Genomic DNA, 25,094 nt, shown 5'->3' with positions numbered 1-25,094 from the left:
CGTGAGCTCAATGATCAATCCAGCGAGCTCAATAACCAATCCCGCGAGCTCAATAGTCAATCCCGCGAGCTCAATAATCAATCCCGTGAGCTCAATAATCAATCCCGTGAGCTCAATAATCAATCCCGTGAGCTCAATAATCAATCCCGCGAGCTCAATAATCAATCCCGTGAGCTCAATTATCAATCCCGTGAGCTCAATTATCAATCCCGTGAGCTCAATAATCAATCCCGTGAGCTCAATAATCAATCCCGCGAGCTCAATAATCAATCCCGCGAGCTCAATTATCAATCCCGTGAGCTCAATAATCAATCCAGCGAGCTCAATAACCAATCCCGCGAGCTCAATAGTCAATCCCGCGAGCTCAATAATCAATCCCGTGAGCTCAATAATCAATCCCGTGAGCTCAATAATCAATCCCGTGAGCTCAATAATCAATCCCGCGAGCTCAATAATCAATCCCGCGAGCTCAATTATCAATCCCGTGAGCTCAATTATCAATCCCGTGAGCTCAATAATCAATCCCGCGAGCTCAATAATCAATCCCGCGAGCTCAATAATCAATCCCGCGAGCTCAATAATCAATCCCGTGAGCTCAATTATCAATCCCGTGAGCTCAATAATAATCAATCCCGCGAGCTCAATAATCAATCCCGTGAGCTCAATAATGATCAATCCCGCGAGCTCAATAATCAATCCCGTGAGCTCAATAATGATCAATCCCGCGAGCTCAATAATCAATCCCGTGAGCTCAATAATCAATCCCGTGAGCTCAATAATGATCAATCCCGGTCGTCGAATCGAAGCGCCACAATCGTTGCGGCGCCACTCAAAATCACTCGTGACCGTCGAACTGCGCCCCTCTGTTCTTGCCGCACTCCGGACAAAGTGGCGACATGAAAGGCCTCTTGCAGCCCCACCGGGAGCTTTGAGGCTCAGGATGATGGGGGGTGGGAGGGGGTTGACAGGAGAGGCGCGGGATTCAGTGTGGCTGGGATAACCACCGCCATAAACGCGCCCCATTATTAATTCAGCAGCTCGCGGAGTCTGGGCTGCTGCTGCTGCCGCTACGACCGCCCTCCTCCCCCTCTCCCGGTAAATGCCGTCCTCGGGCCGTCTTGCGTACGAGCTTTCTCTTCTCCAATCTATTTTGACCTTGACTTCATTACAGGTCGTCCCCCGTGTGAGTTTGTGTGAGTGCGGGAGGGAGAGGGAGATTAGACCGTGTGTTCTCAACGAGCTCCCCCCCCACCACCCCCCCTACCTGGACAGATTAACGCCACGGAATGATTTGACTAATTTACAGCTGGTATCGCCCAGGGAAGTTATTTTCAAATTAGCGAAAACGTTGTCGGAAAATGTCAGCGAGGTGGCTGATGCTTGTTAGAGAATTGTAGATGTCTGTGACATTGGCTTGGGCTGGGAATTTCCCAATGGTGCGGCTGAGTTGAAGATTATAATGTTTTGTCTCTGTCAAGGTTAATGACAACCACGTGCGTTCAACAAAAAGATGTGGCCATCTCCGTCTTCTATCTCCGCTTTGAAGAAGGGCCATGACCCGAAACTGTCAGCCTTTTGTATCGTTCTGTTTCGAGGCAGCGATAATAACTAGTGGTGAGTTGTATTTGTTTGTTCTGTACCCAAGTCTCCCTTTAAAAATACTTTTAGACCTCGTGCAATATCTATTTACAGATTATGTACAATCACAGCAGGCACATTTATTTTGTAGAGAGAGGCAATCAGAGGCAGAGGAGGAGAAGGGGGGGCGATCTTGAGTCTGGATCTGCACAGGGGCAAGGAATCGACAGCACGGAGGACTGTGTGAAGGAATTCTATACGATGGGGGCAGCAGAGGAGATTTTGAGACGTCCCACTGAGAGAAGGTTAACCTCAATAGAGGGCCTTGGTTCCTAGAGCAGAGTACGTTGGAGTAGAGATGAGAGAGAGGCAGGAGAGTGTGGAGGGGAGTAGAGTGAGATGAGAGGTAGGAGAGATAGGAGAGTGCGTGGAGGGGAGTAGAGTGAGATGGGAGGGGAGAGGTAGGAGAGTGCGTGGAGGGGAGTAGAGTGAGATGAGAGGTAGGAGAGTGCGTGGAGGGGAGTAAAGTGAGATGAGAGGGGAGAGGGAGGGGAGTAGAGCGAGATGGGAGGGGAGAGGTAGGAGAGTGTTAGGAGGGGAATAGAGTGAGATGAGAGGTAGGAGAGTGCGTGTAGGGGAGCAGAGTGAGATTAGAGGAGGGAGGTAGGAGAGTGCGTGGAGGGGAGTAGAGTGAGATGAGAGGGGAGAGGTAGACAGGGGAGAGTCTTTGGAGGATCTTGAAGACGGTCATCGTGATTTGGAAAAGTCCGGCAGCCTGCATTTTGGATCATGTGGAGTTTGGAGATGGGATTTGCAGAATATATGTATTCGTACTGGAGGAATCCGATAAGCTACACATCTCTTTTTCACAGATGTCCAGTAGAGCGAGTAAGAACTTTACAACAACAACAACAGTAAAAAATACACGATAGTAGTGCAAAGTACAAGAAAGGTAAACAAATCACACAAACACATAAAAATAAACTCTACCATCCCCATCCTACCAGGAAAAGCCCACTGCGGTATCACCTTACTTTACAGTCGCAACGTGGCCACAGTTGATAGCTCCGAACGTGACTTATCATTTGGATATTTATAGCAACATAATAATCCGAATAATCTCAATGCATGTTTCTAAATGTGGAGGGAAAAACGCGGAGAAGCCGGATAAAAATCCACGCGACCACAGGGAGAACATGCACACTCCAAATATACAGGCGTCATGGTCGAGATCGAACCTCCTGCATACCAGGCGCCGTGGCGCTCTCCTTGAATAAATAAAGCCTAAAAGTTATAATTGCATAATCAATTCCCAAGCTTTCGGAAAGGCAGTAAAACAACAGCAAAAACAGTCCCAGACCACACGAAGACAACACACAGCCCCGCAATAAAATTGTGCTTTTAGAATGGAACTTTTTGCGTCACGGATTCAGGATCCACGTCCGTTTGCCTGCACGGCACGGGGCACGGCACATCCTCCATCATCAGGTGGTGAGACCAGAGAGGGCTTTAATGTCGCACTCAATGTTGTCTAGGTTGCTGGTTGACTCGAGTAGGAGGCACCTGACGAAGTAACCAGAGCCATATCGAGATGGATACTGGACGCGTTGTGCCGGGCGTGGATTTATTTTTAAAGTCACTGACCCGAACAGACCCGGCTGAAATTAATTCCTGGGCCGAACGCGTAAAGCACGCACGATATTTACCGCACGTGCTTGTGTCTCAATTGACTTCCTCCCTCTTGCAAATGTATTCCATTGATTCATTGACTGAACGAATGATAGATGGGTTGGCCGACTGATGGACTGATTGGATAAAACAAACTGCAGCTCCCCCTGCCGTCAATAGAGTGGTCTGGAACCTGGTGCCATTTTAATAAAGTCGTGTGCTCTCCGTCGTAAAAAGAATTGACACCCATTTGTTTACCAGGGAGTCGATGGATAAACAAACGGAGTGGCTGAATATACAGCCTCCTATTCAGGAGGGTCCCTGCCACATTGTAATGTTGAACCAGTGATCGTAATGAACCAGTGTCGGTATTGTAGAACCAGTGATTGTATTGAGCGTTTGCCTTCACGTGGGAGGGAACCGGACACCTAGGAGAAACCCCGGCGCGCCATCGTGCGAGTGTAACTATGAAACACTCACACTCCCGAACTCAACCCACTTGCTGCACTGCCATCTCCCAGCCGCAGGCTTGTTCGGGAGTCCCGTCATTCTCGACGTGCACCACCAACCCCTCGCCAGCACAGCGCAAGGCGTGCGTCACCGCGGCGCCCGGCTCGGCCAATCTGGTCATCGCCCGGTGCCTGTGGACAACGTGGAGTGGAGGGGTGGGGGGCAATGGGGGAAGGATTTGAGGATGCGGGCAGTTCTAGCGGGTGGTGAATTTTCCCCATTGATGTTGAAGGGGGGCGGTGCGGGGGGGTAGACAGAGGAGCGATCGTGGGGGAGAGAGCCAGGCGCGTGGCCAGCTTAGATCGCTGGTCGCCGCCCCCCACCACCACCCTGCCCCCCCCCCCCTGCCGCCTTACCCCCTAACGTCGCGTCCCTTGGGCCAGTGCGGTGCGACACGCTCCAATTACAGCAACAAATGAATTTGTAAAGATGCCCTGAAATGTACACGGCCGCGATCCCGGGAGCTGCTGAATGATTAGTGAAAGCTGTAATTAATATCGCCGGGCCTCATGCACAATTCACCAATCTCCGACGTAGGCGGGGGAAGTGGGGAGGGGGGGGCACGGGGAGGGGGGGTCGGTGACCCCTCGAGCGGAACGTCCACGGCGGCAGTGCGGGCGGTGAGCAGTGCGGTGTGAGCGGCCGCGGGCAAAACAAACAAACACACACGCAGCACCCAGGCGCGCAGGGGCGCGCGTTCAGCGGGCGCCGCAGTGACTCGAATTGTCCCCGCGATCTGTGTTGTGACCGGTAGAAAAAAGGGGGGGGGGCTAGAGGGGATGATGGTGATGATGGTGATGGTGACCGTTAGCAAGAGAGGGGGGGGGGCTAGAGGTGGTGATGGTGATGGTAGTGATGGTGACCGTTAGGAAGAGAGGGGGGGGGAGTGGGGCTAGAGGGGATGATGGTGATGATGTTGATGGTGGTGATGATGGTGATGGTGGTGATGGTGACCGTTAGGAAGAGAGGGGGGGGCTAGAGGTGATGATGGTGATGATGGTGATGATGGTGACCGTTAGGAAGAGGGGGGGGGAGTGGGGCTAGAGGGGATGATGGTGATGATGGTGACCGTTAGGAAGAGGGGGGGGAGTGGGCCTAGAGGGGATGATGGTGATGATGGTGATGATGGTGACGATGGTGATGGTGACCGTTAGGAAGAGAAGAGGGGGGGCTAGAGGTGATGATGGTGAAGATGGTGATGATGGTGATGATGGTAATGGTGACCGTTAGGAAGAGAGGGGGGGGGGGGCTAGAGGGGATGATGGTGATGATGATGGTGGTCGTAGTCGAGACGGGAGTTGGCGTGACCCCCAGGGGCAGCCAAGGAGGAGACGGACCTCACGCCACGCGGCGGTGCTTGATGAGACTCCAAGAGTGGTCCCTGGAGGAGGTGTGAAATAAAAAAAAAACAATCACATTGATTCTGCTGATCCTTTATGGCAAGAACGACTGCACGGAGCCTCACAAATCTGTGGCAGTGGAAAGACCTCGCGCCAGGTGGTGCTGCTTGATGTAATTATATCTCAGAGTTTGGGGGGGGGGGTCAACTTTGAAACGGCGAACAGATCTAGCGAGAGGGAAGGAAGCAAGGGTTAGTTGTTGTTGCGACATCAACAGCATGTGCCGTGACGAGGTCTGGACCCACGTGAGCATCTCGCGCTTTCTGATGCGCTTCTGCGGCCGTCTGGAACGCTCTTCCGATATTATGAAGCCACCTGTGCTTTGCATTTTTAAACCGTCTAGATTGAAAACTCGTATTTTTACTGCTTTTTGTGTTTAGTTTGTTGTACTTCCCTCGCGCCTCCGATGAGCGTAGTTGGCTACGTACGGCGCGAAAGAAGTTGAACTCTTCACGTAGATACACACACGGAGGAAGCAGTGGCTCAGTGAGACACGAACAGACACCACGACAACATCGCTGTGCTGCTGACCCCCACTTGGAGATGGAACCCATTGCTCCCTCCCTCCTTCTCCTCCTGCCCCCGTCACACAAATGGGGTCCACACCTCCTTGGACACGGAGATCTTTGATTCCGTGCTTTTCTCCGTTAACGAGTGTGGCTTGCACCTCCGAGCAAAAGAAAAAAACGCCACCGCAGATGAATAAATGATGGCGTGGGTTTGTGTTGCCGGAAAGAGTCCGCTCCTAGACGCTGAGAGTAACCACACGTGGTGTCGCGAGCGCATGGGGGCAGAGGGGACGAAGAGGGCATGGTGGGGGGCACAAAGCGGGGCACAGGGGCACGGCGAGGGGGGGGACATCTGTGGCCAATTTAGTGAGTGGGGCACAGGGCAGGGTGACATCTCCCCTCCAGCTCCCATCTCTCCACTTGATCTCCGTTTCCCATCTACCTCCGCTGCATCTCCCGTCCACCTCCGCTCCATCTCCCGTCCACCTCCGCTCCATCTCCATCTCCCGTCCACCTCCGCTCCATCTTCTCTGCTTGCGACACTGCACCTGATTTAGGGGGGTGATGCTAAGAAGCTTGGTGGCAATGGGATTGAGTTTAGCCTGATAATAACAATCAAAGTAACCCTAAACCCATCTCTAAATGTTAACCCTGCAACTAAGATTAACCCCAAACCCTTAAACTGATCCTATCTTAACCCTCGTATGAGTGCAACTCCTGAATAAGAACGTCCACGTATATATGTTTGTAAAGCCTTTGGTCAATCCACTGCTTGATGAACGCTTCCCGATGCCGTGTCGGTCGTGGGGGTTGCTTGACCATACTTCACCGCGCTGTCAGTGCGGGCTGATGAAGGCCGGGCACAGAGTTGCGAGAGCGCACAGCTCCAGTACGGCGATGGATTTCTCTGCACTGCGATCCGCATCCCACAAGGCAACCCCGGCGGTCCGGTGACAACCAGCGGTGTCCCATTCAAGCACCAACCATCCTCAACTGTGCCTAGCTTCTGAGATCGGGCAGATTGTGGCTTAATTCTGGGCGCTTCGTTTCACGGGCGCGAGGAGGTCGGACCGCCCGGGACTCGCGGCCCGGGTGCGTGGCTACCGGATGAGAGCCGATCGGCTCCGTTTGGCGTTGCGTTTGAATTCGACCGCTCTCCCGTCAACGTGACACTGAAAACAATTCCCAAGCGGTCGAACCCCCATGCAAGTGCTAACCAGGCCCCGAAAATACCTGCTTAGCCTTGCCGAGATCTGATATCGGGGGGCACGTTCATGACGGCTTGGTCGTAGGGATCGGCTTCCTCGAGCTCACGACACAGACAGACAACCGACAGAACAAGGAGTCCACGACTGCGCGGGTCATCCCGCGCGCATCTCATTAAGGGGTCGGCGCCCGCGGTTGATGCAATTAACCCAATTGGAGCGGCGGCGCGGTGAGGGCAGGCGGCTGCTCCGCTGATTGAGTCCTCGCGCTCGTTAAAGGCGCTGACTGATTGGGGCTACAGATGCTGCATCTTACCCCGGGAATGCTCGTTAGGGAGAAGCACTTTGCACGATGAGCGATTAGCGCTTTGGGCACGGAGCGCGCGCACGCGAGACGGGGGGGAGGGGGGGGCAGCCCTCCACACGTGCGGCTGTGGTCGGGTACAGCAGAAAGCTCTCACCACCCCCCCCCCTCCCAATTCTGCGAGCGAAAATGAACATTTGACAAACGGCTGAACGCTGGCTTAGAAAACCCAGGATCTCAGTTTGTTCCAGTCCAGCACTCTGACCTCTGAGCCACCTTTAACCTCTGACCTTTGTGTGAAAATGAACGTTTGACGAACGTTCGATGTAAATTTTCAGCGCTCAGTCGATACCGGTCACATTTTGTCCGCGCTTAGCTACGGCAGGAAACCGGAGAACCCAGAGGAAACCCGTGCAGAACAGGGAGAGAGCGTACCAATGCCATATAGAATAGACACCCGAGTTGCGAATTGAACCCAGGTCTATTTCGCTGTGAGACACGCGTGTTGCGTTGCATCAGGCTTAAACTAAAAAATTTTATTTGAACAGGTAAGGCCCACTGAGCTGTGTAGCTCTTTGTCAGAAGCGACCTGGTCACAAATGATACCTCAACCAAGTGGCTTATCACGTGGAAATGTGTAGCAGCAAAATACTCTAAACGCGTGACGTCGATTCTAAATGTGGAGGGAAAACCCGCAGGACTGGAGAAATCCGCGCGAGCACGGGGAGAGAGACACGCAAACTCCAAACATACAACAGGCATCAGAGTCGGGATCGAACCCACGACCTCCTGTATCAGAGGCAAGGTAGTTAACATCTCGCTACCGTGGCGCCTGCTAGCAGGGCGAGTGACTGCGTTCGAGTTGGCGTGCGGATGGGGCACCGTCTTGGTTTGCATGCTGCTGCAGCATCACCAGCTGCTGCTGCTGTTGCTGCTGCTGCTGGTGATGCTGCTTGTGATGCTGCTGCTACTGCTGTTGCTGGTGATGCTGCTACTGCTGCTGCTGCTACTGCTGCTGTTGCTGCTACTGCTGCTGGTGATGCTGTTGCTGCTGTTGTTACTGCTGCAACTGTTGCTGCTACTGCTGCTGCTACTGTTGCTGCTGCTGCTGCTACTGCTGCTGCTACTGCTGTTGCTGCTACTGCTGTTGCTGCTGCTGCTGTTGCTGCTGCTGCTGCTGTTGCTACTGCTGCTACTGTTGCTACTACTGCTGCTGCTGCGTGTGACTGCGGAGCCGCCCAAAGAACGCGGCGCCCGTCTCCCCGTGCCGGCAGGAAGACGATCCAGATCCGGATTGTGGACGACGAGGAGTACGAGAAGAACAAGAGCTTCTTCCTCGAGCTGGGGGAGCCGCGCATGGGGGACGTGAGCGACAAGAAGGGTGAGCCATGGGCCCGTGACCCGGGGCACACGCACGCGCCGACACGCACGCGCCGGTACGCACACACACCGGTACCCTTTCTGGCAATAAAACAGGTCCCATATTATAGCTGCTCACCCAGGGCTATAAATGCCCTGATAGTGGCATTGTCTTTGTGCCGTTCGCTTTTTGACGTTCTCTGGGATAACACCGTTTGAGACGAGGCTCTTTCGAAAGCTGTCTCTGGCGTGGACCAATCAATCAGGCTTCAAAGACAATGCATGTATTATCAGAGCATGTTTTTTGTTTGCATGTTCACCACAAGCACGTGTGGTTAATGCAAAAGGTTTCTGTTCGGTGTTTTAACATCCTACCACCACCTGTTTTTTTGCCAGACAGGGTAAAACCTATTCTTAAATGTTGATAAAGACAAAGACACACACACACACACCACTACGCACACACCAGTACACACACACCGGTACGCACACGCACCGGTATGCACACACCGATACGCACACGCACCGAGACACACACACTGGTACACACACCACTACGCACGCACCGGTACGCACTGGTACACACACACCGGTACGCACTGGTACACACACACCGGTACGCATCGGTACACAACACACACCGGTACACACACACACACCACTACGCACGCACCGGTACGCACTGGTACACACACACCGGTACGCACACATACTGGTACACGCACACACCAGTGCGTACACACTGGGACGAACACACCGGTACGCACACATACTGGTACACACACACCGGTACGCACACATACTGGTACACGCATACACCAGTGCGTACGCACTGTGACGCACGCACCGGTACATTCACAATCTGCACGATCCGCGGTCACAAACCAACCGCTTGGCGGCCACCGCATTCGATGGGGGCGGGGGGGGGGGGGGGTGGCCCGGTGACCACGCGGTGGTGTCGCGGCACCCCGAGGGCCGGGGGAGCGGTGATCGATGCATCGCGATGGACCGGCCGCACCGCCTCCAAAGAGAACCGATTTATTGTTCCCCATCTCTGGGCTTCTTTCTGGAAATAATAAAGCAGCCGGGGCACAGAGCAAACGGATCAATGGACTCGAAGCGTTCGATATGAATGGCGGACGTGCGGGTCCGTCAGTCCGTCTTTGAGATCGCTGCCCCCCGCGGAGAAACGCTTCAAATTAAGGTTTTGTTCAAAGTGCTTTCGGTAATTTATCTCGCTCCCACCTGCGGTCCCTTTCCTGTTTGTGCGGCTCACTCTCGAGCGCGTACGCGTACGTGATGGTGTGTGAGTGTGTGTGTGCGTGATGGTGTGTGCGTGATGGTGTGTGTGTGTGATTGTGTGTGTGGTGTGTGTGTGTGATGGTGTGTGCGGTGTGTGTGCGTGATGGTGTGTGTGGTGTGTGTGCGTGATGGTGTGTGTGGTGTGTGTGTGTGATGGTGTGTGTGGTGTGTGTGTGTGATGGTGTGTGTGGTGTGTGTGCGTGATGGTGTGTGTGGTGTGTGTGCGTGATGGTGTGTGTGTGATGGTGTGCGTGTGTGTGTGATGGTGTGCGTGTGTGTGTGTGATGGGTGTGTGTGATGGTGTGTGTGTGCGTGTGCGTGATGGTGTGTGTGCGTGATGGTGTGTGTGTGCGTGCGTATGTGATGGTGTGTGCGTGATGGTGTGTGCGTGCGTATGTGATGGTGTGTGCGTATGTGTGTGCGTGATGGTGTGTGAGTATTTGTGCGTGATGGTGTGTGAGTGTGTGTGCGTGTGTGTGCGTGATGGTGTGTGAGTGTGTGTGTGCGTGATGGTGTGTGAGTGTATGTGTGCGTGATGGTGTGTGAGTATTTGTGCGTGATGGTGTGTGAGTATTTGTGCGTGATGGTGTGTGAGTATTTGTGCGTGATGGTGTGTGAGTGTGTGTGCGTGATGGTGTGTGAGTATTTGTGTGTGAGTGTGTGTGTGTGCGTGATGGTGAGTGTGTGTGTGTGCGTGATGGTGAGTGTGTGTGTGTGCGTGATGGTGAGTGTGGGGAACCATAGTGCGGTAGTGTAGCAGTTAGCGCGCTGCGCTACGAACCCGGCAACCCGAGTTCGATTCCCGCTCACGGCCGACACCAGTGACGATTATCTAACCCGGTCCTGTGCCTCCCCTAGGACGACTCAGCCTCAAATTAGTCCCTGGTGCGAGGCAAATATTGAGCCAAAGATGGCTTGGTGTGGAGCTGAGCACACCATCCCCTCGTGTGCCCTGGCAGCCTTCATAGGTGCTGCTCGCTAACAGCACTTGCGCCAACAGTTTAGTTTCTGATTCTTCCCCCGCACCTCCGGTTAGCACGGTTGGTTAAATACGACACGAAGGAAGTTCAACATTACATACATACAATAGTCTGTTAAGGTTCTAGGGAGGGGATCTTTGTCTTGTGTGTATTGTTGATGTGAGTGTCCCCATGTGTGACTGCGTGTCTGCGTGTGATCAACTGAGGTTGTCTCCCTTGTTTAATTGACGTCTGCTGATTTCCCGTCGTTCTCTCTCTAACCTTGACTGACGCTCCTCACTCTCCCGTCTCCTCGCCCCTCCTCACTCCTCCTCACTCCTCCTCCTCGCTCTTCCCTGCAGCTGCTCTTCTGTGGTGTGAGCACGGTGAGTTCTCGCGTCCTCTCCGCGTTCCCCGCGCGCGTCCCATTGCGCAGGTGTTTCCGTCAGGTCGCCGTGATCCCCGCGTGACGTTCTCGCGACTACGCCACCACAACCAATTCCCGTGACCGCATCGCCCGGAACTCGCCGGAATGCTTGCGCCCGATCTCATCAGATATCCGCGCAAGCTAAGCAGGGGTTTCAGCCTGGATAGCGCTTGCGTTGGGCTAGCCCCGTGCGAAACAGGTGTTGTAAGCTGCGGGGCTACGCGCTGCACGATGCAGAAAAATCTTGTCCACTTCCTGTGTTTATATCCTCTCACTCACCCGCACGGTGTGGGGATGCCCTCATCCAGCAGTGGAGTGACATAGGGCCCGATCCATGCACGCTTGTACCTGTACCATAATATTAACACTCATGGGAAATTCCACATTTGTCTCCGTAGAATGACCACTGCTGGCTACCCACAAAGTGGTATAAATTTTATCTACCACGGTAAAGATGATAGGCTGAGCTATCAAACTATTTACATTTAGCGCTGGGATTTTATGGCCAAGTTTTGGGATATGTTTGTCCATGCCAAATCCTTAACAGCAATCTAACTTGTATCAAAATTCATTCCGATTAGATCATCTTGGCAGAATTATCATGAAATCCTCAACAATTACAGACAGACAGGGCTACTGCATGGACACTTTCAACCTTAGTTGGGCAGTATAAAGAAAACAATAAAATTACACCACCAACAGTACCAGACTTCCCACAAAGATAGCAAACCCGTTCACTTCATCCAAAGTCCAAAGCACGTCTTCCTTGCAGAGGTCGCAGAGGGTACGGGTACAGGTAGGCCGTGAGTCACTGGTGAGTCCCCGTTTGTCACTCATTTCCCAACGTCTTGTCTCTTCTCACAATTCAAGTTCCTAGAATCAACCCACCCACGCCTGCAACATGGCTTCATCCCAGAGGTCGCAATCGGGTACCCGATACCCGTACCCTACCTGTATCCGGCCGGGTACGGGTAGCCGGGTATCGGGTAGGGTACGGGTACCCATTTGCGGCCCTGGTGCGGCCGGGTACGGGTAAGGAATCAAAACCTGTTTGCGACCTCTGCTTCCTTGTGAGATGTAGACTTTGGGTAAACCTTAATTATTTAAAACATAACTAGATTTTCAGCCCTTTGTCAATCAACTGCTGATCGAAGGCATCCGCACGCCGTGTTGGATGTTGGGGTTACTCAACCATATTTCACCGGACTGGTCAGTACGGGTTGGCTGCGAGCGTAACGGTAACCGCACGCCTCTATCGATCCCCCATCCATCGTCGCCCCTCGTTGTTTGACGAGCGCGTTGCCGTGCCCCGCAGCAGATGGCCTCTCGACTGAGGAGTCGGAGGCCCGGAGGGTGGCGGCCCTCGGAAAGCCCGGCCTGGGAGAGCACCGCAGGCTGGAGATCATCATCGAGGAGTCGTACGAGTTCAAGGTGACGAGGCCGCCCCTGCAGACTCCTGCCCAGCCACTCACTCGCTAGCCCGCCCGCCCACCCACCCGCTCACTCGCCACTGCATCCAGTCACCCATCTGCCCGCTCACTTTTGCCCAGTCGGACACCTGCCAGCCCTTCTTGGTTCTTTCGGTAAAGTCACGTAGAAGGGAAGTAATAAAATAATAAAAATAAAACATAATAAAACAATTCTCACGACGTTTCGCCTGAGGACGGCTGCTTGCGTTGTGGCCGAAACGTCGTGAGAATTGTTTTATTATGTTTTATTTTTATTATTTTATTACTTCCCTTCTACGTGACTTTACCGAAAGAACCAAGAAGATGAATCCCTGCAGTCACGAAAGCTTTAAATCGAAACCTGCCAGCCCGCCTGCCTGCCCACCAAGTCACCTGTAGGCCCACTCACTTGCCCGTGTGCCTGCTCACCCTCCCGACCGCTCACCCGTACGCACACCTGCCCGCACACCTGCCCGCACACCTGCCCGCACACCTGCCTGCACACCTGCCCGCACACCTGCCTGCACACCTGCCCTCACACCTGCCCGCACACCTGCCCGCCTGCCCGCTCATCAGTCAACCCGGTCACCCACCTGCCCACTCACTCATGCATCAGGCCACCCGCCTGCCCACTCGCCCACCGACCCAATCACCCCCCTTGCCTGCTCATCCACCTGGCTGACCACGCAGGACGCTGGGCAGCTGCCTGGTCTCAAGCTGCCAAACGTGCCGGTTAGGCCGCCACAGTCCCAGGTTCAGAAAATCTGGCCTGGTTCTCCCCTCCCCCCTGCTCTCCGCTCCCCACCCCCCGCCGGCCTTCGAATGTTTTGTAAAAATCTGGATTTTGTGGCCAGTTTAAATGTTTCTGGCCTCATCCTCGACTCATGACGTGAGAAAGGGCGGAACTCCCTGCACAGTCAGCAGGGCCTGCGAGTAGTGAGGACCACGTGAGACCGGGCGAGGAGGCCGCTCACGGCATGGGTGAGGCTGGTGATCGAGTGGGTTGTGGGGGGAGGCTGCCAGCTCACTATGTACCCTGGTTGAGCCTCCCAGAAATGTGTAAACCATAGCCTGGCCAGCAATCATCAGCGGTGCAGGGGATTCCGTGGCCTAGTAGCTACTGATGGCCCAAGCATCCAGGCCCCAACCCCTCCAGCCTCCGTTGCCCTGTGTCGTCATAACCCAGTGCGGACAGCCGGAGCTTCTATGGCCGTGAAATCAAGGTGAGGTTTTGGCCGCTGGAGTGGAGGGTTCTGTGATGTCAATCACTTACTTTCATTTGTAAAGCGACAGTAGATTGGCGATTAAGCAAACAAATGATGTAATGAAAATGTAAAAGTGAACCATGGAACGCGTGGAAGTGTCGTGGATTGTAAGTCGTTTTGTTGTATCGGCAGAGCGATAGGGTGCATGCTTATGTTGAAAACGGAAGCGTGGTTCCGACTCGCTGCTACATTCCCGCGGTAAGATCCCTGACACCGTTTGCTGGGCAGCACGAGGGCAGCACGGGGGGCAGCACGGGGGGCGGCGCGCTGAGTCGGTGCACACACCGGCACACACCGGCACCGTGTGAAGGTTCCACCAGCCGGCAGCCTGGCGAGAGGTTTGCCAGGGTGCAACACCGTGACACGGGACAAGGGACATAGAGATACTGTAAAGTAGACGTGGGACAGATTTGTGAGAGGGAGATGGGACAAATGCATGGACACAGAGATGGGACAGAGACACGGAGCAGTGAAATGGGACGGGAAAAGGACAAACACATGGACACGCATTGGACGGGGACATGAACGTAGATGTGGGACAGAGACACAGAACAGAGACAGAGACAAAGACCTACAGTTCATGTTGAACAGACACACAGGATGGTGAAGCAGGCTGCCACCACTGAGGCCTGGCACCCCCTGGTTAGGCTGAAGCCCGCCTGCTCCTGCTGCCCCCCCCCCCCCCCGTATGCTACCCCCCTACCCCCCCTCTCTCCTCATGCTCAGAGCACGGTGGACCGGCTCATCAAGAAGACGAACCTGGCGCTGGTGGTGGGGACACACTCGTGGCGAGAGCAGTTCGTGGAGGCCGTCACCGTGGGCTCCGGTGAGGGACCGGCACAGCACGGCTCGGCAAACACAATGAACAACACGCGGTGATCAACACGCGGTGATAAACACGCGGTGAACAACACGCGGTGAACAACACGCGGTGAACAACACGCGGTGAACAACACGCGGTGAACAACACGCGGTGAACAACACGCGGTGATCAACACGCGTTGAACAACACGCGTTGAACAACACGCGCACAACGAGGACGCGATTCGCCCCGGGAACGTGACACAGGCATCGTTTTCGCGAGCGAGCACGGCAACTGGGCGCTACGCGAATTCCTTTAACGGCAACGTGAATGAGAACGACCACTTAGAAGAGTGTAAAGGAAGTTGAACTATCGAAGGGAATTAGGACAGAACGAGGACGTCGTCGGACGGTGTCGGTCGCGGCACGGAGTCGCGTGCGGCTACGCAGCGGTGTTGTAAACACAGTCTTGACGACGACGTCCTTATGAGTTTAAAATGACGAAACATTCTGTCACTGAGAACGAGAACGGCCTGTAACTCACGTTACGCTTCGCTGCGAACTGAACCGCAGCTACATTTGTCGTTGCAAAAAAAAACAACCCTACAACGAATGAACGATTACAAAGTTGAAATCGCGCTGCGTAACGATGAAGAAGCGGCGGATGATCGCGCGACGCTCACGACGCGAACGTTGCACTGGGACATGGCGCGTGCCCTTGATCGACGCGAAGGGCACGACACGGACATGCCACGGACACGCGCGCGCGACGATGCTACGCGACGCAAACGCGCGACTCGTGACGCGACGGCGCGGCTAACGAGAGCGGGGGAGCCGCTCGACGCGCTCTAATTGGCCCGTCCGTAACGAGCCGCGGACGCTCGGCCTGCACGGCCCGCCCGGGGCCCTGTCCGCACAGACTCGGGGTCGATCACTCGATTCGCGGAATGAAATTAACGGAACGGCGTGAGCAGCGGCGGCGGAGGAGTTCGCGAGCGCCGCCGTCACCGCGAGCGGTTGCGACGTGAGGGTCCGTAGCCATGGCGACAAGGGGGCCTGCATTAATCTCTAAGTGGCAGCGCAGTTTTGGGACGGCGGGAGGGGGGGGGGAAATATTGGGGTCACGCTTTGTGGACGCCGCGGAAATTAAATGGCACAAAACTCACCGCGCTCACCCAGGGGCCAAAGATCTGTCATTGAAAACTGTTTGCCGCCTGGGGAAGAGAGAAAATATTAGATTTTCGGAGCCGACCGCCCAATGGGGGGGGGGGGGGGGGGAGGGGGAGCCTGTGATTATCGTGGCTGCTTCGCCGCATGCCTTTTTCACGACTCTACAATCACCCGCACGCCCTGAGCCCTCTGGTCCTCCTCCAGCGCCACGGAAACTCGCACCGCCTCTGCCTCTGAGCTCGTCCACCCTCATCCCACGTTCCCTCACCCTCTGCCCTTTTACTGCATGACCCCTCACCCACGGCCTTCACCTCACATCCCCTAACCCCACCACCTCGTGCTTTCTCCATCCCATAACCCATAACCCCTGACCCCATGCCCTCTCACTCCACGGCACTCTCGCCTCAGTGCCTCTAACCACCACAACACCCCACACCCACCTCTAGCCGACCCCGTGATCCCTCCACGTCTCCTAACATCGCGACCTGAGCCCCAACCCCACGGACCTTTCACCCTGCACCTCTGCACCCCCCCACCCCCCGTCCGCCCTCCCCCGGCCTTGCCACAGGTGACGACGATGACGAAGATGGCGGCGGCGGCGGCGAGGAGCGCATGCCGTCGTGCTGCGACTACATCATGCACTTCCTCACGGTCTTCTGGAAGGTGCTGTTCGCGTGCGTGCCGCCCACCGAGTACTGGAACGGCTGGGCCTGCTTCGTCGTCTCCATCTCCGTCATCGGCATCCTCACCGCCGTCATCGGCGACCTCGCCTCGCACTTCGGCTGCACCGTGGGGCTCAAGGACTCGGTGAACGCCGTCGTGTTCGTGGCGCTCGGCACCTCCGTGCCCGGTGAGAGCGGGCGGTGAGGCGCGGGTGAGGCGCGGATGACTTGCACCATCGCTTGCACCTTGTTTGCATTCAACTCGTAAGTCAGTGCGGTTGAGGTGCAGGTGAACTGGAGGTGTTACAGGGATGGCGGGTGAGGTGCAGGTGAGGGGGATGAGGTGCAGGTGAGATGGGTAAGTCCAGGTAACACAGATGCGTCCGTCAGATAGGTGAGTGTGTGACAGGTGAGTGTGTGACACAGGGGAGATGGGCGAGCCATCCAACCTGCCATCCAACCTGCCATCCAACCTGCCATCCAACCTGCCATCCAACCTGCCATCCAACCTGCCAGCCAACCTGCCATCCAACCTGCCATCCAACCTGCCATCCAACCTGCCATCCAACCTGCCATCCAACCTGCCAGCCAACCTGCCATCCAACCTGCCATCCAACCTGCCATCCAACCTGCCATCCAACCTGCCATCCAACCTGCCATCCAACCTGCCATCCAACCTGCCATCCAACCTGCCAGCCAACCTGCCATCCAACCTGCCATCCAACCTGCCATCCAACCTGCCATCCAACCTGCCAGCCAACCTGCCATCCAACCTGCCATCCAACCTGCCAGCTAACCTGCCAGACAGCCGTCGTGAGCTTCGCCTCGCGAGACGGAGCTCTCAAGGGCCCCGCTAGAGACGCCGTTTGCTCTTCTTCTTCACGGCCGGCGGCGACGGCTGCGAGAGCCAGGGAGCGACGCGAGACGAATCGTCAACGGGTGATTGAGCGAAGCATCAAAACAGTCTGAACGCGCAACGCGCAAACGAAATGAGTCCGCAGCTGCTACGTCTCAACGAGAGTGAAATATACACAGCCGGTTTCTTTTGTTCGATTAATCAGGCCCGGCTCTTTAATATTCAGCGCACGCCCACTGCAGCGCCACTGCCGCTCGAGTGCCGGCATGGGCCCCGGCAGGACAAGGCAGGCCGAGGGCCTCCTCCGAGTGGTAATTGCCTCCCCGTGCCACCCGCGCGGGGAGGCATCGCGCCACTGCACGGGTAATTGTCGCCACGGTCAGGAGAGATCACGGCACGCTTCCAAATAATTACATTCAACAAATTCGTCTTTGCGTCCGCCCGCTTAATCCGTCTCTGGGGGGGCGGGGGGGGGGGGCGAGTGAGAGGTCACGGGTCAAATATTGGATGTAAGCCACGGTTCCGGATTCCTCCTCGCTGTGCTCCGCGATCCCACGAAGCGGTGGATGGTTAAGGTGCAGATGCCTGGCTCGACGGAGCTCTCGACGGCCCCGCTAGAGACGGTGTTTGCTCTTCTCCTCCATGCTCGCCAGACATCGTAGAAGACGTGCAAGTACCCACACCCCACCCCACCGCTCCGAGACCCGCCGATCGACCGACCGCGGTTGTATACCCACTTACGCGGCGAGGGGGGATTTAATAAAGTTGCCCCATTGTTTAAACTGCCGCGCTGCGAGATCAAATCGAATCGGTGACCTCTGGATTGCAAGTTCGGTGTGCTGACCGTTACCCCCCCCATCAGCATCCCCACAATGCTATGAAATGACTCTGTAAATCAGTAGCACAAAGTAACAGACGGCTGTTATCTAATTACGAACCTAGGCCGCGTGCCCCGGTCTTTAAAACGTGAGTATGCAAGTACGTTGATCAGATCGAGAGTAATAATACCCTTTGTATGTATGTTGAACTTGTTTCACACCGTATGTTGCCAACCGTACTAATCGGAGGTGTGGGTGGAAGGACAACTGAACAAAAAAGCAGTTCTAAAGAAACTGGGTTTTCAATTTAGATGATTTCAAAGTGCATAGCTCCAGTGGCTTCCTTTAGAGTCGTTACACACGACTGTGATAGAGGGAGGTCACCTTATTCGGTACGGTGAGGCTTGGTTGGCATCGAGTGCGCCACAATCGAGGCCTGTCCCACGTGTCGTGCTTCTTGTGACAGACGTCCGCGTGTGTGCGTGCTTGTTGCGTGCGTGCATTCCTCCCACCCATGTTCCGCCGCTGTCTCCCGTCCGACATCGCCGGCTCTCGCTCCCGCCGACAGACACGTTCGCCAGCAAGGTGGCGGCCGTGCAGGACCAGTACGCGGACGCTTCCATTGGCAACGTGACCGGCAGCAACGCGGTGAACGTGTTCCTGGGCATCGGCATCGCGTGGTCCATCGCCGCTATCTACTGGTGAGCGGGCGGAACTCTCGCACACACGGGCTGGGCCGCTAGGGACGGGGAGTTCCGGCCTTCGCTCCTTTTCCACTGGCTCATCTATGCCACGCCAGGTCAAGGCCCTCACAGTGCATTTGATTTTTTCCACTGGCTATTTGCCGAGCTGAGCCAGAACCAAACCGTGCCTTTATAAGGCGCCACGGTGGTGAGATGTTATCTCATACTTTTAGGATTTTTCGGTAAAGTCACGTAGGTAAAAAAAAGTAAAAGAAAAAAATAATAAATGAAAATAAATATTTTTATTTTTTTTACCTACGTGACTTTACCGAAAAAACCTAAAAGTATGAATCCTTGCAGTCACGAAAGCTTCAAATCTAGATGTTATCTCCCTCGCCTGGTATACAGGAGTGCATGGGTTCGATCCTGACCCTGACGCCGGCTGTATATTTGGAGTTTGCATGTCCTCTCTCTCCATGGTCACGTGGATTTTTGTCCGGGTCCTCCGGTTTTTCCTTCCACATTCAATGTGCGTTTAGAGTATTTGGCTGCTATACATTTCCACGTGATAAGCCACTTCGTTGAACTATCATTTTTTAGCAAAGTCGCTTTCTGAAAAAGAGCTGTAAAGCTCAGTGGGCCTTACCTCGTAAAATAGAAACATAGATTTGTTAAATATACATTACTCCTTTTCCACTGGCTCATCCATGCCACACCAGGTCAAGGACTGCACTCACAGTGCATGTGGTTTTTCCACTGGCTATTTGCCGAGCTGAGCCGGAACCGAACCGTGCTACGCTGGCTACACAAGACGTCCGAATCTGTACCTTTGTTTCAGATCGATGCTTCTCATTTTCGTTGTGCATCGGCACACCAACGAAGGCCTCTTATCTATCTGTGGTGTACACGTAGAGCTGGGCTTACCCTGGAACTAAAGATGACACTACGGGCCACGCAGGGGTCATCGAGGACACTGCACGCCCCGAGACCTATCGCTTTGCGTAAGATATCACCCGTGTTCTCAAACCACGCGGCAAAAAATAACACGAATATTTTGTACGTACCTATTTTTTACTTCTTTCGCGCCGTACATAGCCAACCGTGCTAATCAGAGATGCGGATTAGCACGGTTGCCTAATTTTGACTTAAAATAAACAAACTTATATCTTGATTGCAGTCAACTTCATCAAGAGTAATATAGTTTTTCGCTTATTGCCCGCCGCTTCATGGCCACAGGGGGTAGATGGAGGGGGGGGGGGTAGGACCCTAAATTGCGAATCGGAACCCAGCAAGTGGGAACGACCTCCGCCTGTGAGCGACGTAAATGCGGCGTTGCCGTGCCGCGTCTCTCTCTCTCTCTCTCCACGCGGCCGCGCAGGTGGACAAAGGACGAGCCGTTCCGCGTGCAGGCTGGCACGCTGGCCTTCTCCGTCACCCTCTTCACCATCTTCGCCTTCGTCTCGGTCGCCGTGCTCATGCTGCGCCGCCGCCCGTCCATCGGCGGGGAGCTGGGCGGCCCGCGCCGCCAGAAGCTGCTCACGTGCGCGCTCTTCGTGCTCCTCTGGCTCATCTACATCGTCTTCTCGGGCCTCGAGGCCTACTGCCACATCCCCGGCTTCTAGATGCGCCGGCGCTCGGGGGTCTGTCGCTCGGCGCGCGGCGGTGCGGTGGTGGGGTAGGGGGTGTTGTGGGCGTTGCGGCGGTGGGGCTGCTGCCACCGTCGCTCACCGACGTCGCCGCCATCGTCAACGTCGCTGCCACCGTCGTGGTTGTTTCGTCCGGGTGGAAACTCTGAGGCCTTGCGTTGCTGAGGACTTCTGAGAGCGCAATAAGGAAGTGTTAAAGTTCGAGTGCGGTGAGCTAGAATGGCTCGTGTCACGCTGCTGCTGCTGCTGCCCCGCACACGCCACAGATGCGGGTCTCAGGTGGAGCTCACCACGCTGGCGGTGGTGATGGCGGTGGTGAGATTATACATTTGAGTGGTGTCTCACTGACATGGCACCCGTGGCTGTGGCTCGTGGATTGCGGCCAATGGACGATAATTATCGGCCGACTTGGAGGTCGGGCGGCTCTTAGCGGGCCAAGTCCCCGCAGGATTTCTTGGCGAGAGATTCTGCGATGCTCGGCGAGTGTTAGCGTCACAACTGACGGACCTCCTGGGCTCAGCGTGGTTTATTCTCGCAGCTGATCCACAACTCATTTGAAGTCGAGTTTGCCGTGCCTGGGTGCCAGTGCACAGATCTCCCAGGGCGGTGTGTGCTGCCATCGAGGCACTCTGCTCATTAAGGACGTTGTTTCTAACCCCCGCGATGTTCCAGCCTTCACCGACTGCACTCCCGCAAAGCCCGATGTGTGAAGGATGCATGGACGCACACGTGGCTTTGTTAGCCCGGTGGCTTCAGGGCGCTGCTATGCCACTTGCAGCCATCGAACTGTCCACGCCTCCTCCTCTGCCACCAACTGCCCGACTTTGCCACCCACTGCCCCACTCAGTCACCCAATACCACCTGTACTACCACCCACTGCCCCACGCCACTACCCATCGTCCCACCCTATCACCCTCTGCTATAGCCTACCACCGATTGCTGCTAGACCCGGTCATCCCGTCACTCTTTGCTGCCAAGTTTGTTCTCAGCCTGGTGCTTTACGTTGGCAGCATGGGCCATCAGTTCTTTAACCAAAAACAAATGAAAGAAAAAAAAAGATCTATGCTCGATGTCTGCGACTGCACTTAATGAAAAACAAATGGTATCCCGCGTGCGGAACCGCCTGCCACCACGGTCCGCTGTGTTGTGTTGTTTCGCGGTGATTTGTGAGTGTGAAAACCCTTTTTCAGTTGCCTTGGCGCGCGCCATTGGCGAGACGCTTCCATCCCTGCGTCGCTCGTAAAATCTCCTCGCCTCTAGCGATGTCGGCGTTTAATTGTATCGCGCTTCGACGATGCGTTGGCCTCTTCCTCGTGGCGTTGCTTTCAAAGCGATTTCCCGCTCACGTGAGCATTGAGGCTGCGTGCTCATCTCCTGTTTACAGGCTTGCAGCGGCAGTGGTGGAAATTCCACAAATTTTAATCATGGGGGGGGGGAGTGGTGGGGAGCTGCGGTACAAGTCTATCCATGGGGCAAGCACTGGTGACTTCCCGACAGTGGTACTAATTTTTATCCACCCCAGAGGGATGATGGGTTTAGTCAACCCCTCCCCAAACAGGATTTGAACTAGCAACCTTCCGATTGCAAGCCGCGCTGCTGGGTCTGCCGTTGAGTCACCTGGACGGATAATCACTCTCATTTATACCCTCGGATGTAGATAGGTTGAGCCATAGGTAGCGTCGTACCCGTAGGTAGGTAGGCACGCACCTGCTGTGCGTGCGATGGCGCATACAGCCCCGAGCAACGTCTGAAGTACGTTTTACAGAGCCTTATTAAAACGTTAATTTATTTAAATTATGTAACGTTGAATGCGATTTATAAACCCATCATCGTGTTGGGCCAGTGGTCCTTTGGTTTATTCAAAGTGTCTATAAACGCGTGTGTGTGTGGGTTGTTTTTTTGTGTTTAGGCGTAAAATCCCAATCTGCTCTTTTTCGTGTTGAAGCACATGTACCTGTTTGGAACCCCACGTGATCTGTGACTTTGTTTTGTTCGCAAGCCGCCAATTTACCAGCGGAGATTCATTACCACCAAGCTATGGAACGCCTTGCCACTTTAAATCAGGCAATCGGAGTCGGCAGATATATTTCAGCCTGCTTTAAAAACCCATCTCTTTAAAGTGGTCTTCCATCTCTAAGTTGATCGGTTGGCCCTGGTCCTGTTTGTGTTTCCTGCTTCCCATGCAATGCACATTGGGATCATAGGATGGACTGCGCATTATACATTTGATTTATTATTAGTATTACTCTGACGACTACTGAGGGCTGCCCTCGTGTAAATATCTGGACGTCAATCAGGTGACTGAACCGGCTTGCATTGTGGCCTCTGTGACGATGCCTGTGATGATGGCGGCGGCGGAGGCGATGATGATGATGGTGGTGGTAGCTCTAGCGGCTAGAACGACGACGCCTCTGTTAACAGTCATTGTGACTGAAGGTGGTGGCGATTAAGCAATAATCGTCACGAATCGTTCCGCGTCCACGACTTGCATCCACGACGATTTGGCATCCAATCCCCCCCCCCCTCCGTGTGTTCGCACACAGAAGAAGAGTGACGTCATGGCTAAACGGCGCCCCCCCCGCCCCCCCCCAACTTTTGCACGGCATTTGGCAGGAGAGCGGCCCTCGTGGACTAAAGACTGAAAAGAAAAACCCTCTCGGCTTCCCGCCTTCGGCATCTCAACAATGCCGATCGCACGCGAAGCGGGTCGTCTCGGTATTTCGCCATGATAGATGTCCCCGTGGCGGCGGTGGATTTGTTTCCTTCCAATTCGTAGCCAGAACCGCGCCCGTTGGGGTATCCGTGCCGTGCCCCGCGCTGTCTGTCCGCACCGCATCCCCCGCTGGGAGGAGGTGGTCGCGTCTCTGCACGTCAGGGCTGAACACCCACGCGCTTGAGAGCAGGGCAGACGTTCACTTCGCACGACATTTGGGAATTTGTCAACTGGGGGGGGGGGCAGTGCCGGATGTAGCTAGTGCGGGGCTTGTAGCATATGTTGTTATGAAGGGGCCCTACATAAAAAAACACGTACATATGAAAACACAAATGTTTAACTTGCAAAGTAAAGTACTTGTATTTTTTCATTTGCTATACAGCCATATAATACGACAAATCGCTAATCTTAAACACCCCAGTCGTTCATAAAAGTTGAAGGCGCTATATTACTATAGTAATAGAGCAAGTGCAGAATCACTGAACCGGAATTGATAGCTTGAAAACATTTAGCGCGGGTCCCTTGAAAGTGCGGGGCCCGTAGCTGCTACACACGTGTAGCCGCTACACGTGTAGCTGCTACACGTGTGTAGTAGCTGCTACACGTGTGTAGTAGCTACTACACGTGTAGCTGCTACACACGTGTAGCTGCGACACGTGTAGCCACTACACGTGTGTAGTAGCTACTACGCCGGTTTAGCTGCACATGTAGTAGCTACCACATGTAGTAGCTACTACACGTGTAGTAGCAACTTTAGCTACGAGGAGAATCCCGCCCAGGTGCCGGGGTCGCGACAAGGGTTGACGGATCACGCAGACGCGCGAAGCTCCGAAACCATCCCGTGCGGCCGGCGTGGCTACCTGGCGGCGGAGTTGAGCGAACCCGTTCCGGGTGTCGACCACAGGAATTGGCGGGCGGCTTGTGATCGCCACGTGTCCTTCCTCCGGATTTCTTCCCACGTGCGAGAAACATTCCTTAATAGCATTTATTGTAAAAACCAAAAAATTACGACATTCCTTGCCCCAAACATCGCAGAAACCTTTCTGGTTTCCTGGGACCCAGTGATTATTTCCTGCGAAAAACATTGTTATGACATTATTCATGTTGTGCAAGCAATTACTCAAATGTTCTGTAGGCCTCACGAGCACAGGTCGATGTCGAGTCAAAAAATTCTGGCGTTCTAATGTCCAGTTTTGTCCAGGTGCAGACCACGAGGTTGTGTTTAATGTGTTGTGTTTAATGCGTGTTGTGTCTTGCTGCACGTGAGGGCCGATTCCGTGGCAGGGCGCCCGTTGGCTGTGGTCCCACGACGTTTTCTGGCTCGCCGGTTTAGCTGCAGCGGGCATGTGACCAGTAGCGGTAGCCAGGGTTCTAGTGGTAGGTGTACTGGACGTGGTGTGCCGGGTGCAGACATTTTCCCGGGTCGCCAAGCCAATTAGGCTTGGCTGGAATTAATCCCAGGCCATGCGTGTGTGCGTGGAACCCTATACGTGGTACCCTATACGTGGTGCCCTATAGTGGTGCCCTATAGTGGCGCCCTATAGTGGTGCCCTAACCCCGCTTAGAGGTCCCTCTCAGAGCGCGAGTCGAGCGAGTGTAGCGGTGGTGCAGCGGTTAGCGCGCTGCGCTACGGACCCGGCATTTGAGCCGTTCCTGGGCCTCCACTGTGTCGACTCAGCCTCACATGAGTACCAGGTGCGATGTGTGAACATCGCCACTTGGGAGACAAAGGCGGTCGGGCGTGGTGCTGGCCACCCACCCCCTCGTGTGCCGTTGCCGGTCTTCATAGGTGCTCGCTAACAGCACTTGCC

At 54.8% G+C, this 25,094-nt stretch overlaps 1 protein-coding gene across 4 annotated transcripts in view; it reads left to right on the top strand.

The window, feature by feature from the left end:
• Positions 1–23,770, top strand: part of LOC133342276 (sodium/calcium exchanger 3-like) — a 61,126-nt gene extending 37,356 nt beyond the window's left edge. Inside the window, exons 4-10 of one of the 4 annotated variants that reach the window (XM_061551335.1) lie at positions 8,449–8,555; positions 11,157–11,180; positions 12,540–12,652; positions 14,661–14,760; positions 16,474–16,755; positions 18,810–18,942; positions 20,303–23,770. In XM_061551335.1, the coding sequence (XP_061407319.1) occupies positions 8,449–8,555; positions 11,157–11,180; positions 12,540–12,652; positions 14,661–14,760; positions 16,474–16,755; positions 18,810–18,942; positions 20,303–20,546 (1,003 nt within the window). In that variant the 3' untranslated portion in view covers positions 20,547–23,770. Of the gene's footprint in view, positions 1–8,448; positions 8,556–11,156; positions 11,181–12,536; positions 12,653–14,660; positions 14,761–16,473; positions 16,756–18,809; positions 18,943–20,302 lie in introns of all 4 variants that reach the window. The other 3 variants (XM_061551334.1, XM_061551337.1, XM_061551336.1) reach the window with 3 other exon arrangements.
• Positions 23,771–25,094: the final 1,324 nt, after the last annotated feature.

This window comes from Lethenteron reissneri, chromosome 14 (assembly GCF_015708825.2).
Source record: "Lethenteron reissneri isolate LAM-NWPU_2019-01 chromosome 14, ASM1570882v1, whole genome shotgun sequence".
Classification (NCBI taxonomy): Eukaryota; Metazoa; Chordata; class Hyperoartia; order Petromyzontiformes; family Petromyzontidae; genus Lethenteron; species Lethenteron reissneri.
Note: the sequence above shows the minus strand (reverse complement) of the source record. Positions and strands in the feature narration are given on the sequence as shown.